The sequence below is a fragment of the Populus nigra genome, chromosome 11 (assembly GCF_951802175.1).
Source record: "Populus nigra chromosome 11, ddPopNigr1.1, whole genome shotgun sequence".
In the NCBI taxonomy this organism is placed as follows: domain Eukaryota; kingdom Viridiplantae; phylum Streptophyta; class Magnoliopsida; order Malpighiales; family Salicaceae; genus Populus; species Populus nigra.
In genome coordinates, this window is record NC_084862.1 from 13,015,592 (window position 1) to 13,032,346 (window position 16,755).

Below are 16,755 nucleotides of genomic sequence, written 5' to 3' on the forward strand. Positions count from 1 at the left end.
GTGATAAGAAAATGGATTTAGTAAAATAATTGGTACAATTCATATAAGAATAGAATAAAAAAAATCAGATTTTTGATGAAAAATCATAAATAGTTTAATTTTATATTATTAAACATAACTCTCAATCTAATTATTAAATCGAATTAACATTTAACGAATATTCTCATGACATGTTTCTTTGCCTTGGATTAGAATTTCATAACAATCAAACTTGAAAAGAATATAGACAAAAAATACCATGTAGGCTTACTAATGGCAATTTCATAAATACGTGGAAAAAATGGAAAAAATCAGTTTTTCCTCTCTTCATAACCGACGGGCCTGCTGGAAAAATTAGAGGGGAGAGTTCTTCATCTTTACTTGAGTTTTAATTATCTTTACTTGAGTTTTAATTAGAAAACCTAGGAGAAACCATTGTTTAGGGCATGAGAGATGAAAGGATGGGAGTTAAACACAATCAAACATTCCTTTGTAACATTGCCCTGAAATTTCAAATTTCACACTAAAATTTCAAATTTCACACTAAAATTTTCAAAAAACCCTTTAAAATTTTAATACTCCGTCAATAATTCCCTCGTTATGTTAAAATAGTACACACTATCAGAGATATATTAATTACCGTGCTTTGCTTTATGCAAATGCACCAACATACTAGTAATTAATATTATTATTAATTAATCTGTCGGTGATTCTCTCGGTACGTGAACAATTCTCTTTGCTTCTAGAATAAACTGACAGACTCAAAACTGTAAGTGTTTTCATTGGTGATGTGTGAACAATTCTCTTTACCTCTAGAATACAGCAATAGACTCAAACCTGTTAGTGTTTCCATTAGTCATTAGTGATGTGTGAACAATTCCTTTCGTCTCTAGAATACACCGACGAGATCAAATCCATCAATAATGTGCACAGTAAATGACAGATTATATCTATATTCCTTGTCCATCCTCCCTGCAAAAAAGTTCAATTGAAAGCTGCATGCACTGATAAGGAATGCAGTACACCATGTCACTCTCCATAACTGTAAGAGATAATTTAAGTTGTTGTTTCCTACCATAACCATACCTGCACATTGTCTATATATATAACTCTCTCACCACAGAACAAGTGTGGCTTTACAATTACTTTCATGGTATCAGAGTAGTATAGGATTCATATCCATCAATTCAATGGCTTCAACTGCTCTAAATTCTTCTCTTTCTCTTTAAATAATGTTTCATATGATCATCATCAAGCTTTCTTCTACCAACTATCTTATGTGGTAAAATCAGATTTTTCCACTCCTAAATTCTCAAAACCTGCTTGGTTATATTGATGGATCTCTGCATGAGCCTCTGGAATCCATCCTCTCCGATTCAACTAGTATTTCCAAAATCACAAATTCTAATTTGTGATTTCTTTTTTTGTCCATCCCGATGAAATTATAGCCCGGGTAATTAAAGTAGATGGATAATTAACATGTAGTAAGTTAAAGACTAATTAATATAAAAAATATTTATAAAATCTCATCAAATTATAAATTAAGATTTTGAATTAAAGTCTTTTATTTGCAAGGAAAATTATTTAAGATTTAAAATTAATTTCTTCACAAATACTATTATGTTGATAACCAATACCAACATTGGCCTTACTGAACCATTAAGAGTTTATGATATAAGAAAAATAATAATGTAATTTTAGTTATGCTAATTTTATGAAAGGTTAGTCTATGTTAAGAATATATACTCAATTTTTTGATTTTTTTAAGTTTAAATCTTATTGTCAATATACCATATTATTAAAAAAAATACACTTTTAAAATCATTTAAGAAATAAATACTTAATTAACACGTAAACTGATTCAAAAATATTCTTTATCATGAAATTAAAATCTGGTCGTGCTAGCTTTTTGTTTTTTGGTTTAATAAATAAAATATGTAACCTTAATGGTCCAGAGACTGCATATATATAAAATTGTGAACATGATGAAAGAGGAAGTAGCAAAGAAGAAGACGACATATCCATCGTTCATAGAATCAAGGTTAAGACGACCAAGAAATCAAGGCTAAGGAATTGAAAATTTTCCTCTTTCATGGAAAAAGTTGAGAAATTTTGTTTTAATTTGGTTCAGTATCATAATGAAGAGTGTTTTTCAAAATTATTTTTTATTTAAAAATATATTTAAACGATTTTTTTTTAAAATTTTTAGAAATCAATGCATTAAAAGCATATAAAAAAATTAATTTAATATTTTTTTAAAATAAAATACATTTTAAAAAAACATTAAAAAACAAAAATAATAGCAACGACAAAGAAATCAAGGCTAGGCAATTCAATAACTAATTATAATATATAATAAATTCATTGTAAAAATATATAAAGCTATAAAAGAAAAACGATACACATCATGTCATTTACGTTTTCTTCAAAATTAAATGAATTTGAATATCTTAAAACAAATTATCTACCATGATTATTAATTATAAGATCCATGATAATTATTTTTTAAAATTTTTCAAGTCAAATTTGATTAGATTGTAATTTGTACATATCTCCTTAATCTAGAAATGATAATACCATGATTCTTGTAATAAAAATAATCTTACTATCTTTTGTTTAATATATATATATATATGAAAAATGAATGTTTACATTATACTATCATAAATAATTAATTAAGAAATTATTGAATTAAAATGATTGCTTATTTTGAGGGGTTTACAAAACTCGTCCTTTTGATGCTTTTTATTATAATTTTAAATTTTTATAATATTTTTTATTTTTTAAAATTAATGGTTAAAAATGTATATTCAATCATATTAAATTTATTTGAATGCACGAGAAAATTTAATTTTAATTAATATATAAATTGAACCAAAAATATTCTTTATAATAAAATAAAAAATGCCCTAGTTGTGTTTTTTTAATAAATAAAATAACTAATCCAATGGTCCAGAGGCTGCTTAGTAGCGCAGGAGAAGACAACGTATCTATTGTTCAAAATTCCCAACTGCCCCATATTAAATAAATATTCAACTGCTGCTGAGAAATTCCCACCTGCCCTAGGAACTTGCTAGGAAAAATAATAATATAAAGCTATCAAAGGAAAAAGATACACTTCTAAGTCATTTTATATTTGCTTCAAAATTAAATGAATTTGGATTTTTAAAATAAATTATCTTCTATGATTACTGTGATGATTATTAAAAGAACAATGATAATTTCATTTTTTTATATATATTTTGAAGTAAAATAATTATATTTCCACTCTAATTTGGACCTTGGGTTAAAACTATATTGTTTAAAATATTTTTTAATATCAACTAATAAGAATAGCTCTAAACTTAATACATAAAACAACCAGAAAGTAAATTAAAATTTATTAAAAGTCATGGAGGAAATTTATTTCCATCTTGACCGGTAGGATTAAACAAATGTTAAGGTCATAATTATAATAACTGAGAGACAAATATGAAAAAAAAAGTATCAAAGTTAACCTAAATTAATTATTTTTATTAAAATAATATATATATATTAAAATAATTGGATAGTTAATTAAAATTTTTAAATTAAAAAGATTTCACTGAATTAATGTATTTTTCATTAAAACTTAAAACATGAATTTCACAAGAGACATAGCCTTTTTAAGCAATATTTCTTTTTAACATCAACACATTAAAATTTAAAAATATTAAAAAAATGTTAATTTTCAATAAAAAAATAAAACATTTTATTATTTGTTAAAAACACATTTAAAATAAAAAAATAAACAGTCTGTAATATCTGTCAAATAAACACCACCGTCCAAACTGTATCGGAAAAAGACAAAACCATGGTCCCAGAAGTCCTCTGGCGTCAGCTTGCTTTTAGGAACTATCTAGGAAAAGACGAAGGAGGCTATAGATGTCTGCCAGGAAAGCCACTATACATGCCGTATTGCAAGACAAGCATGCATGCGTCAGTTGTGACACTGCTGACTTAGCCAATAAGATTAGCTATCTCCGCTTGCCGCGCTATAAAATTCTTGCACAAAACACACAAGTGGAGAGGAAAGAGGAGGAGGAGGAGAATCGAATAGACAAAAGAAATGAACCCAGCAGATATGTTTACTCAAGTAGGTTCTGTGATTGCAAGTGTTATGTTTGCTTGGGCCATGTTCAAGCAATATTGTCCGTATAGTGTACAAGAATATTTTGATAAATACTCCAAAAGGGCCTTCACTTTCGTTTACCCTTACATTCAAATTAGCTTCAATGAATTCACCGGCGATCGCTTCATGCGTAGTGAAGCTTACTCTGCCATTGAGAATTATCTTGGTTCTCGTTCATCTACGCAAGCAAAGCGGCTCAAGGCTGATGTTGTCAAGAACAGCCAGTCGGTTGTTCTTAGCATGGATGATTATGAAGAAGTTGGTGATGAATTCCGGGGAGTCAAACTTAGGTGGGCTTCAGGGAAACATATTTCCAAGTCGCAATCTGTTTCTTTCTATCCCGTAACGGATGAGAAGAAGTACTACAAGCTCACTTTCCATAAAAGACACCGGCAACTCATCCTCGGGGATTACTTGAATCATGTCTTGAAAGAGGGTAATGAAATCAAGGTGAGGAATCGTCAGAGGAAGCTTTACACTAACAGTGGATCATACTGGAGGCATGTGGTGTTTCAGCATCCGGCTAGTTTCGAGACGCTTGCAATGGAGGCAGAGAGGAAGCAGGAGATCGTTGATGATCTTGTCATATTCAGCAAGGCTGAAGACTTCTATGCGAGAATTGGAAGGGCTTGGAAGCGAGGGTATCTGCTTTTCGGTCCACCAGGGACTGGTAAATCAACTATGATTGCAGCCATGGCCAATCTCTTAAACTACGATATATATGATCTTGAATTGACTGCTGTGAAGGATAACACTGAGTTGAGAAAGCTACTGATCGAGACAACAACCAGGTCCATTATTGTGATTGAGGATATTGATTGTTCTCTTGATCTAACTGGTCAAAGGAAGAAGAAGAAGGAGGAAGAGGGGGAGAGAGATGAGAAGGATCCAAAGCCGAAGCTGCCCAAAGAAGAAGATAGCAAACAGAGTCAGGTCACTCTTTCTGGGATTTTGAATTTTGTTGATGGACTTTGGTCAGCTTGCAGAGGAGAAAGACTGATTGTTTTCACGACTAATTTTGTGGAGAAACTTGATCCAGCTCTCATTAGGAAAGGAAGGATGGACAAGCACATAGAATTGTCCTATTGTAGCTTTGAAGCATTCCAGGTTTTGGCGAAGAACTACCTTCGGCTTGATTCACACCACTTGTTTGCCAGAATCCAGGAGTTGTTGGGGGAAACCAAAATGACCCCTGCTGAAGTAGCAGAGCATTTGATGCCGAAGACTATTTCTGGAGACGCCAAGGTTTGCTTGGAGAGCCTAATAGGAGCACTCGAGAAGGCGAAAGAGGACGCTATATTGAAAGCAGAAGAAGCAAAAGAAAAGGAGGAGAGCGCTAGATTGAAAGCTGAAGAAGAAGCAAAAGAGAAAGCAAAAGCTGAAGAAGAAGCAAAAGAAAAGGATTCATCAGCTGCAGAGAATGCAAAGAAGCAAGTAAAAGAAAATGGTTTCTGTGATCATGGAAATGGAGAACTGAATAACAAAGAAAGTAAGCAGGAGGGCTTCAGCCACTAATGGTCAGCTCTGCAGTATTTGGGATTGAAGAAGCATGGTCTGTTGAGACCGAATAATCACATTTCTATAATTTTAATGACTGTAAAGATTATCCCATCATGATTAAACCACTTCAAGCTTGATTAAAGATGTGGTATGTGATGGAGGGAATGACCCCTCTAAAATAAATTTAAAGTTTATTTAAAGGTGTTGTTGAAGTTGAAATGAGGATTATAATTATTAGTTTTTAAAAAAATTCATGACATCAATGAAAGTAGCAACGAGAGTTTTGATGGATAGAAGAATTAGAAAAAATTAAAATAAATGTTTTTTTGAGAATGAGAAATAATCATGAGGAATTACAATGGACATGAAGAATTAAAGTTAAGAAAGAATTGCATGTAAAAATATTGATGTAAGCCTGAATAAAAATCGCTAAAGTTATCGCAAAGTAAATAAAATAATTACTAAAAAGGAAAAATAAATATACTTGTGATAAGAAAATGGTCCCAAGAATTTAGTAAAATAATTGGTATAATTTATAGGATAGAATAAAAAAATTAGATTTTTGATGAAAAATGATTAATAATCTAATTTTATATTATCGAGCATAATTCTCAATATAACCATTGAATCAACTTAACATTTCACGAGTAGTCCCATTACATGTTTTTTTACCGGGTTAAAATTTCATAACAATCTGAATTTAAAAAGACTGTATAATATTGTTTGTTGGCAGACAAAAAATACCCTGCAGACTTCCTATTGGCAATTTCATAAATAGGTTGAATAAATGGAAAAAAATCAGTTTTTCCTCTCTTTATAACTGACGGGCTGCTAGAAAAATTAGAGGGGGAGAGTTCTTCATCTTTACTTGAGTTTTAATTAGAAAACCTAGGAGAAACCATTGTTTAGGGCATGAGAGATGAAAGGATGGGAGTTAAACACACTCAAACATTCCTTTGTAACATTGCCTTGAAATTCAAAAATTTCGCACTAAATTTTTTAAAAAACCCTCTAGAATTTTAATACTCCGTCGATCATTCCTTCATTATGTTTAAATAGTACACACTATTATAGATGTATTAATTACTCGCGCTTTGCTTTATGCAAATGCACCAATGGACTAGTAATTATTATTATTATTAATTAATCTGTCGGTGATTTTCTCGGTACATGAACAATTCCCTTCGCTTTTAGAATACACTGACAGACTCAAAACCGTAAGTGTTTCCATTGGTGATGTGTGAACAATTCTCTTTGCCTCTAGAATACATCGATGGACTCGAACCCGTTAGTGTTTCCATCAGTGATGTGTGAATAATTCCCTTCGCCTCTATAATACACCAACAAGCTCAAATCCATTGGTAATGTGCATAATGAATAACAGATTGTATCTATATTCCTTGTCCATCCTCCTTGTGAAAAAGTTCAACTGAAAGCTGCATGCACAACGCAATAACAACAGTTCACATAACAATTATAAAATAAATATTTCTTTGTACATAATTTCATCCATAAATATTACATTATAAAAAAAATCCTTTACACTTTCATGTTCTGATAGTTAGTCAGAATTATCTTCTTCTTCTTCAATTGAATCGTTATCAGCTCTATCGCAATCCTCAACATTGATAACGTTGATATCATCATCTTCATCTACTTGTGCTTGTTTGTTGGAGCTCAAAACAACATTCAACTCCTCAACATCAACATCAACACGACTATCATCTAAAACGCGAATATTTGAGTTTTCTTCTAAGTCAATTGATGGAGCAATTCGATATGGTTCAACCAACTCACTAACTTGAAAGACATCATCTCCCACACTTGTGTCTTCGTTGACATCCTAAACAACCTCGACACGACTCCTGGGTTTTGTTTTTAAAATGGATAACCAATCAACTCTTGAACGATCCTTTCTAAAGGAAAAGAGTGTATGTGTAATAAATTTGATGGCATTGCTTGATGAAAACAAAGACATCATTTACGTTGCGGAGTCTAGCTTTTGAGTTAATTTCAACCAGACCATAATGGCGATCTACTCTGATTCCTTTGTCAGTGGTGTTATACCAATAACATTTAAATAAAAACACTCTATTATGCTCACTATTATTTTGCAGTTTAATGACCTCTTCTACTTTACCATAATAGTCAACTTCAAACTCACTACAACTCAATCCCTTAACACAAACACCATTGTTAGATGTCTTTTCTCCATGCTCATATTCTTCAGTATAAAACACATATCCATTGATAAAATACTCATTGTAGCACTTCACTTTTCTTTTAGGACCCATGCTTAGTAAAAACAATGAAGCACTAACATTCATTCCCATTTGATAAACATTGTATATCAAGTACAATAATGAATAGTAAATGAGAATTCTGTAACGAAATTAAGTACCATGATAGATAATGAGCTTGTGATAGTACTTACATGTGTTTTGAACCAAGTGAAAAATTGTTCATCTTATAATCGAAAGATTTAGGATTCGGTCAGCCGTGAGTTATTAGATAGTAAATATTGCCGATGTTACCTATGAGATTTTTAAAAATATATGAGTTTGTGATATTACAATAGATAAATAGTCTATTTATAATAAAGTTGAAGTAGTATATATATTTACTGAATAAAAGATCTCATATCATCGTAGTTAAATTAATATATCCCAACCAAACCTAATATGGGAAAGAAAAAATATTATCACAACCTACGCTCGGACCACCCTAACCACTCACCATTTTATGCAGCGCACCTGTTTCTCTACTATACACTTTGTTAGTATGGGCTCACAATTGTTAGTAAAGGCACCTACTTTCCTCACTAATGGCTAATACAGGCTTGTAAGTTCCTCACTAATGATTTGTATGCCGCCTACCTCTTGCAGTGTAACACCTACATTGACATGTTCAAGACTTCACTCTCCACAAGTCAATTTCATGTGACGTGAGATGTATCAATACCTCAAGTCATCAGGTAACACCACACAACAACAATATAATATCACACACAACAATCACAACATATATTATATGTTGCCTTTGTTGTATATTATTTTCCACTTGTAGTTTATTAACTTAGGCATCAAAAGGTCCGCTATCGTAATAGGAGACTTACCTTGCTGGAGTTTATGAGCTAAAAACCTATCTCTAAAAACACATTTCTTCACGGCTTAGTATACCAACCGTGCCACAACTTGACTCAACTTGAAGTTTTTTCTTGATTTTATCAATGGCACCATATATGGGAACCTTAACAAAAGGTAGCTCATCCTCATCTTGCACCTCACCCAAAATTTATTTCCATGACTAATGACTCACAAATACTAGGGCATTGGAAATTAATTGAACTATCCACTATAGCTACATCAACTACTCTAGATCTACAATAAATCACCCATCAAATAAAAGTGCTTACCAAAGTTGAGAGAATAGGGAGTTGGAGTGAGAAGTCACAGAAAAGTGAGCAAGAAGGAGAAAGGGTGGAAAACAATTCGACTAGTTATCATTCAAGCTCATTTTGGCGACTGTTAAAGACTTCTAACCTTATTTATACAAGTTTAAGTGAGATTTCATTGGTTTTACATCAAATCCTTGAATTTTTAAGTTAGGATTTTTAGACTAGATTTTGGGGGGGGGGGGGGGTGTTAGTTGTAAAATGTTTCAAAGGACATGGAATACATGTTAGATGTAGTATAATTGGAAGAAAAAAAACCGACAAAAATCCATGAGTAGCCATAGACGTTAGGGCCGACCATGGTAGGAAAATTAAGGGAATTGGAAAAGTTGATGTTATTGTGTTAAATTGGTATACGAATGATGGCAGAAATACTTGAGTTTTGTTTGTATTGCAATTGAATGTTGATTTGAGTGTTGGGAAGGTTAGTATAATTAAAGTATTGTGAAAGGGATGGTTATTTGAAATGCTGATAAAAAGTATTGATAAAACGTATTTTAATGTTTGGAAAAAAAAGGTTGCTTGTGTGTGTAAGATGATTTCAAATGGATTAAGTAAATATATTTATCAAAATGATAATGGAGATTTTAGGTTGATGAGAATAAGAATTTTTGAAGAAATGAATTTGTTGAGTTAAATAGTGAGCTAATGAATTAGATTTGGGTTATATGGAATAAGAACTAAATGGTTGATATGAAATCCTTGCAAGAAATTAGAAAGAGATACCAAATAGTGATGAATATATTATATAATATTATTTTGCATGAACTGTTTGACTGATTGACTTAATCAATTTAAACCGATTGACTATTTTATTTGAAAGTGAGACTATAACAGTTATGAATGACTAGTTTCTTAGAAATAATGCTAACATGTGTGAAAATAGTGGAAGAACTTCATGATGAATATAAATCGTTGTTTGTAATGTGTTGGGCATTAATGGGAAATTTTATATGGAGCAAAAGTCTTGAATTAGAATTTATTTTGATGATGTAAAGATCAATTTGTTGTGTAGAATGGAAAATGTGGAAATTTATGAAGAAAGATTTTTAAATGTGCTGTATGGAGATTCTATGGATGAATTTATAAATTATAGTTTGAGTGATAATAATTATTGGTGGGGAGTTTGTAGAAGAAGTGTCTAGTGGGAGATCGGCTTCTCGGGAGCATGGATAGCAGAAGTAAAGGTAAGGGATTGACCCTTCCTTGCTTTTGTAATTATTCATATATGCTTTTATAATTGTTAGGCTTATAAAAGTTATTGTTGCCCGCAACGGTGGGATTTCATGAATGAATTATTAGAAATCGCTATGGCGATAATTGCAAGAGAGCTGTGTATGACCACAATGATGATAAGCAATGTCTAGAAATATGAATGATAAGAACAATTAAATAACTGACGTGTGAGGTAACCGGCCAATAACTGGATATTGTTGTGGAGGAGGTGCTCTGCTACTTGACAAATGTTTATTAGAATGTTTGAAATCATTTACCTACAATTTTTTTATATGTTCATCGCATCTCTAATAAATGTATTATGTATAGCGGAAAAAAAAGAGTTATGAATTCACTAGTATCTGTGGGATACTAGAGGCATCGATGCAAGACACTGATGACCTTTCCAAGAGAGTACGATACATCGGTGTAAAAGATTGAGCAGAATCTGCTATTGGGTTAGCCTCTTGATTCAGAGAGGGAAATGCACCAAATACTATGAAACGAGAAAACTATTATGGCTTTTTATTCGATTTTGCACATCCCCTTTCTTTCTCCTGCCGAACAGGGAGGGCGCCGTCGCGCCTAGGCCAGTCCCGACCTTCGAAAGCTATATGCAACAAATTGCATACCCACCTGGGGCAGGTCATCGAAGCTATCAAGGGCGGCTGTGGCGGGTATAGCTGAGAGCCAGCCTGGTTCAGCTAGAATAACGTTAGTAGGTAAGATTTGAGATATATATAAAAGTTCCTCGGCATTTCACAAACATCAATTCTACAGAGTCATCTTCACTTATTGGATCCGTGAGTGTAAGAGGATCAGCATGACACACCCCTTATGCTTCACCTTTCGTGATATTGGAAAGCATTCGAGATGAATATAAAAATCACACTCCAAGCAGCCGTTGAAGGAATAATTCACATTGCTCTTGCATTCAAAGCACTGCAAGGAGACTTTGCGACCCAGTTCTTGCATTTTGAAACAAAAAAAGACTGGTCACGGGACCTAAGTTTGAGAATAGATGTCAAGTAATTAGAGTATGTGATGTGGAGGAAAAAATCGCATTCCTCATGTTGTTACCCATTTTCGGTGCATGGCATAAAAAAAATACCAAAATTGAAAGAAATGTTGGAAGAAAATAAAAATATATATATTAGTGAGAAGAACATACCAAAACTGTAATTTTTAAAAGTTAATTTGGTCAAATCAGCGGTTTAATTGTATAAATTTCAAAATTTGATGGACAATTAAGGACCTAATTAAGCAAATCAAAAACCAAGAACCAATTTGTACGCAAGATTTTCAAGGTTTGAAATTGGTGAAATCAAAGGCCAAATTGAAGAAAATTAAAAGTTTGTTACAAAACCACCTAAATCAGTCCCTTACCCTTACCACAATCAATCTTTTACCCTTAGAATTCCTAGACCTCCTAGCGACCCTAAACCAAACAATAAGGTGACGACTCCCTCACCCTATCACCGCAAGCCCACTTGCAACACCTCACAGTCATAGCCAATACTTTCAATGTCCACCATGTCACAAGCGAAGGAGTGAATGTTGAGGGTGATGCGGGTGTTCTTTTTCTTGAGGATGTTTTTGAATGCATCGTTCATGAACCTAGAAGCTGCAGTCATTACAACAATATATTGAACCCAAGATGGGCAAATTGCATACCCTGCACAGGTCTGCACCAAGTTGTGTTAAACTCATGGAGGTGGCTGAAATGTTCGATCGTAACTTTGTTGGGGATTCCGGCTCCCCCATACGCAGACCGGTGGTGTATTGATAGTTGCTCAAAAGAGATTAAGTACACTGACACAATATTTAACATGGTTCGGCAAAACCATCTATATCCACGGGAGAGAGTCCATATTATTAGAGATAGTGAAAGGAAACTGATAAGGGAATTTTTAGCATGTATATTTTCTGCTATTCATGCTTGATTTTTAAATATTTTGGATATGTTGCACAAGACAATTAGAATTTTGAATCTCTTTTTGAACTATTGACCTCGTGGGAAATTAATGTGTTTTCAGATCTTAGGTTACTGAACAGGCAGAGCCGGGCAGTGAAACTGAACAGTGATTCATTATGTGCTGTAAAGAAGCTATACAATTTAGTTCCGGATGTTCGTAACCATTTTCAAATAGCTGAGATGAAGGTCTACAAAACATATGAAGGACATATAACTCAGTTTTGTTGTTTCGAAGCCCAAAAAGCGAGTTGAAAAACAAGGATTGAACCAGCCCGAAATTCCTGCACTGCAAAGACTGTTTCGGTTTATAGCCCATATCTCAACGCTCAGAGGTCCAAAAATTGCACGATCAGTGTCGTTGGGAAGAAAATTTGATTCTCTACAATTTCTCCAGAAATAGAGATCTTTGAATTCACACGTTTCCTACCTCAAATCTGGCCCGCAATGTCTGGGTAGGAGAAATCAATGCAGAAAAGGAAATTTTCCTCATGACTGCAGGGGTAGAAAAGCCACAGTATAAAAGAAGAGTTTGGGGGTCTGAAAAACGTGTGGAGACACTTAGAAACCCTGAACATAGCAAAGAAAAATAGAGGAGGCGGCACCAACAGGAACAACAAGAACAGAGGCAAAAATATTGAAGACCGGGAGGACACCTATCTCTTCCACTGAAATTCTCTGCTTTTGAGTGATGTTCATCGTATCAAGTTTGTTTCTCTTTAATTTAACTATGGAGTAGACTTTTATTCTGGGATTTTTGATGTAACCTTACTATGAATATGTGAACAAATTCTTCGATTGAATTATTATATTAAGATGTTGAGTATTTCATTCTATGTGTAATGCTTGCGTGTGTTTGGCCAACATCTGCACGATTTAGAATTCAATTTGAAACTGAGAAGTGATAATTGTTTTAGCTATTGTTTGAAATACCTTAAGAAATCTATAGGATAGAGATATCCTAGGAACTTTTGTAATCGATACAGGTTTTACAGTACTTAATAAATTTCGACAAGTTCAGGACTTTCATAGAGTATATGAAATTTGTTTGTCGAAATAATTTATTGATGCTCGAGAGAGATTAATATTTACATTAGGAAAACCTGATTATCAACATTAGGAGTAATTAATTTAATCGAGAAAGTTCACATAAGCATAGTTACGGTAAGTCAGAAATCCTAGAACCAGTACAATTGAATTTATTAATATTTAATTATTTGATTGTTTGTTTTTTTTTTAATCATTAATTTTTGTTTCATAAACTATCTCATTCGATTCCTCAAATAGATCATAATTTAAAAGACTTTGGTAATTAGTAGTAATTTTTACAAATCCTCGTGGGACGATACTCTACTCATCACTTTATTACTTGTTACGATTCGTGCACTTGTGAAATTAACCAACAAGTTTTTGGCGCCGTTGCCGGGGATTTTAGATAAAATTACTAATAATATCAATATAAATTAAATTTGATCTAATTTGATTGCCTTTTGTCTTCAGCTCTTTAGGTGTGTTGTCTAGTGCATGAGAAGCAACAAAAACCAGCCGTTGCTACCTTATAATCCTGAGATTGAGAGAACTGCAAGGGGATTAAGAAAGAAAACGCGAGAGACTCAAAACAGTTCAGGCATCATGGCAGACAATGAAAATCCTGAGCAAGACACACGGGCATTGAGAGATTTTGCTCTCCCACAGGTGACAGGAATCCGTTCTGTTATCAGGAAACCAAGGATTGAGGCCAATAATTTTGAGATCAAACCAGCAATACTGCAGATGATTCAGACCTCAATTCAGTTTTATGGGCTGCCAAATGATGATCCTAATGCCCATATTGCAAGTTTCTTGGAAATTTGCGACACATTTAAGCATAATGGCGTTACTGATGATGCCATTCGTCTCAGACTGTTTCCATTTTCTCTGCGAGATAGAGCGAAGAACTGGTTAAACTCCATGCCTGTAGATTCAGTTATCAGCTGGGAAGATTTAGCTTAGAAATTCCTTGCTAAATTTTTTCCACCAGCCAAGACAGCAAAAATGCGCATTGAGATAGCTAACTTCGCCCAACTTGAGAGTGAACCATTGTATGAGGCATGGGAGAGATACAAGGATTTGCTCAGGCGATGCCCCCACCATGGACTACCGAAGTGGATGCAGGTGCAGAATTTTTACAATGGATTGAATGCCTCCACAAGAACACTAATTGATGCAGCTTCAGGAGGAGCTTTCATGAGTAAGTCACAGGATGATGCTTATAACTTATTGGAAGAAATGGCTATGAACAATTACCAATGGCCAAATGAAAGAAGCATACAGAAGAAGACTGTTGGGGTGCACGAAATTGATGCAATCACGGCATTAACAGCTCAAGTCCATTCACTAACTCAGCAACTGAAAACCACTCAACTGTCAGCAAATGCCATCCATACAACGTGTGATTTTTGCCATGAAAATCACATAAGTGAAGAGTGTCAGGTTGGGAACCCATTCTCTCAAGCAGAGCATGCTCATTTTGTGTCAAACTACAGCCGGCAGAACAACCCCTACAGTGCAACATATAATCCCGGTTGGAGAAATCATCCTAATTTTTCTTGGAACAATCAAACTGTCATGAAGAATCCAGCCATGCCATCTTCAAATGAGCACATGAAAGAGAAATCAAAACTTGAAGAAGCTATGACACAATTAGCAAACAACACCAGCAGATTCATGACTGAAACAAATACTAATCTGCAGAACCAAGCAGCTTCTATTCGAAATTTGGAGGTTCAAGTTGGTCAGTTAGCCAACATGCTCACGGGTAGACAACAAGGAAATCTACCAAGCACAACTGAAATTAATCCTAAGGAGCAATGCAAGGCCATAACTTTAAGAAGTGGAAAAGAGGTGGAGCAGACTGCTGGAAACAAGAGTGCAAGAAGAGAAGAGGAGGAGCAAGTGGCCAAACCACTTCAGAATATAAAAAAATCTGATCCTCTGCCAGAACCAACACAAGAAATAATGCAGAGAATTCCATTTCCACAACGTCTCAAGAAGAATAAACTTGATAAGCAATTTTCTAAATTTCTTGATGTGTTTAAAAAATTGCAGATTAACATTCCTTTTGCAGATGCTCTTGAACAAATGCCAAGCTATGTGAAATTTTTGAAGGACATCCTCTCAAACAAAAGATAGCTAGAGGAATATGAGACTGTTGCTCTTACTGAGGAATGCAGTGCCATTTTGCAGAAGAAACTGCCTCCTAAACTTAAGGATCCAGGGAGTTTTACTATACCATGTTCCATTGGAAATTCTATATTTGAAAAAGCTTTATGTGATTTAGGTGCAAGTATTAATCTCATGCCTTTATCTATTTTTAAGAAGCTTGGTTTAGGTGAAGCAAGGCCAACCACAGTAACACTACAGCTAGCTGACAGGTCATTGAAGCATCCAAGGGGAATAATTGAAGACGTACTGGTGAAAGTGGGCAAGTTCATCTTTCCAGCAGACTTCATCATACTGGATATGGAGGAGGATAATGAGATTCCTATCTTGCTTGGCCGGCCATTCTTGGCCACTGGAGGTGCGTTAATTGATGTGAAGAAAGGGGAGCTGCGGTTAAGGGTGAATGAAGAGGAGGTGATTTTCAATGTGTTCAAAGCCATCAAACAGCCAGATATGGGGGAGAGTTGCTTTAGCATTCAAGTGGTGGACTCTTTAATTAATGAAAAAGTCAAGCTTCCAACTGACCCGTTGGAAGCATGTTTGGTAAATAATGTACTGGAAGAGGATGCTGAAATAGCAGAATATACATGTTGGATGGACTCTTTTGAACCTAACCGCAGAAGATACTTTGAAGATTTGGGACAACCAGCACCAAAAATAAAATCAACCAGTGAACAAGCACCAGTTCTGGAATTGCAACCTCTGCCAGAACACCTTCAGTATGCATATCTTGGAGAAGCTTCCACCTATCCGGTGATAGTCTCTGCAAAGCTGACCAAAACAGAGGAAGAAAAGTTATTGAGGGTGTTGAGAAAACATAAGGCAGCTCTCGGGTGGGTATTGGCAGATATCAAAGGCATCAGTCCCTCTATTTGCATGCATAAAATTCTGTTGGAGGATGAAGTCAAGCCAACAGTAGAACATCAAAGAAGGCTTAACCCGACCATGAAAGAGGTAGTCTGAAAAGAAGTTTTGAAATGGTTAGATGCTGGTGTTATTTATCCAATCTCTGACAGCTCATGGGTGAGCCCAGTTCAAGTTGTGCCAAAGAAAGGAGGAATGACAGTGGTAAAGGATGCAAACAACAACTTGATACCTACTAGACCGGTAACTGGATGGAGGATTTGCATGGATTATCGAAAGCTCAACAAGGCAACTCGCAAAGATCACTTCCCCCTACCATTCATTGATCAGATGCTGGATAGGTTAGCTGGGCATGAATACTACTGTTTCCTAGATGGCTATTCAGGATACAACCAAATAGCCATCGCACCTGAGGACCAG

The 16,755-nt window shown here is 34.3% G+C and overlaps 1 protein-coding gene and 1 non-coding gene across 2 annotated transcripts; one reads left to right on the forward strand and one right to left on the reverse strand.

Moving 5' to 3' along the window:
- Positions 1-3,963: 3,963 nt before the first annotated feature.
- Positions 3,964-5,848, forward strand: LOC133668066 (AAA-ATPase ASD, mitochondrial-like). Its single transcript, XM_062087809.1, has one exon. The coding sequence runs from the start codon at positions 4,067-4,069 to the stop codon at positions 5,642-5,644; it is 1,578 nt and encodes a 525-aa protein (XP_061943793.1). The 5' UTR covers positions 3,964-4,066; the 3' UTR covers positions 5,645-5,848.
- An 8,456-nt stretch (positions 5,849-14,304) lies between these two features.
- LOC133668849 (small nucleolar RNA R71) lies at positions 14,305-14,408 on the reverse strand. Its single transcript, XR_009833806.1, has one exon. It is a non-coding gene; the product is annotated as a small nucleolar RNA R71 (small nucleolar RNA).
- Positions 14,409-16,755: the final 2,347 nt, after the last annotated feature.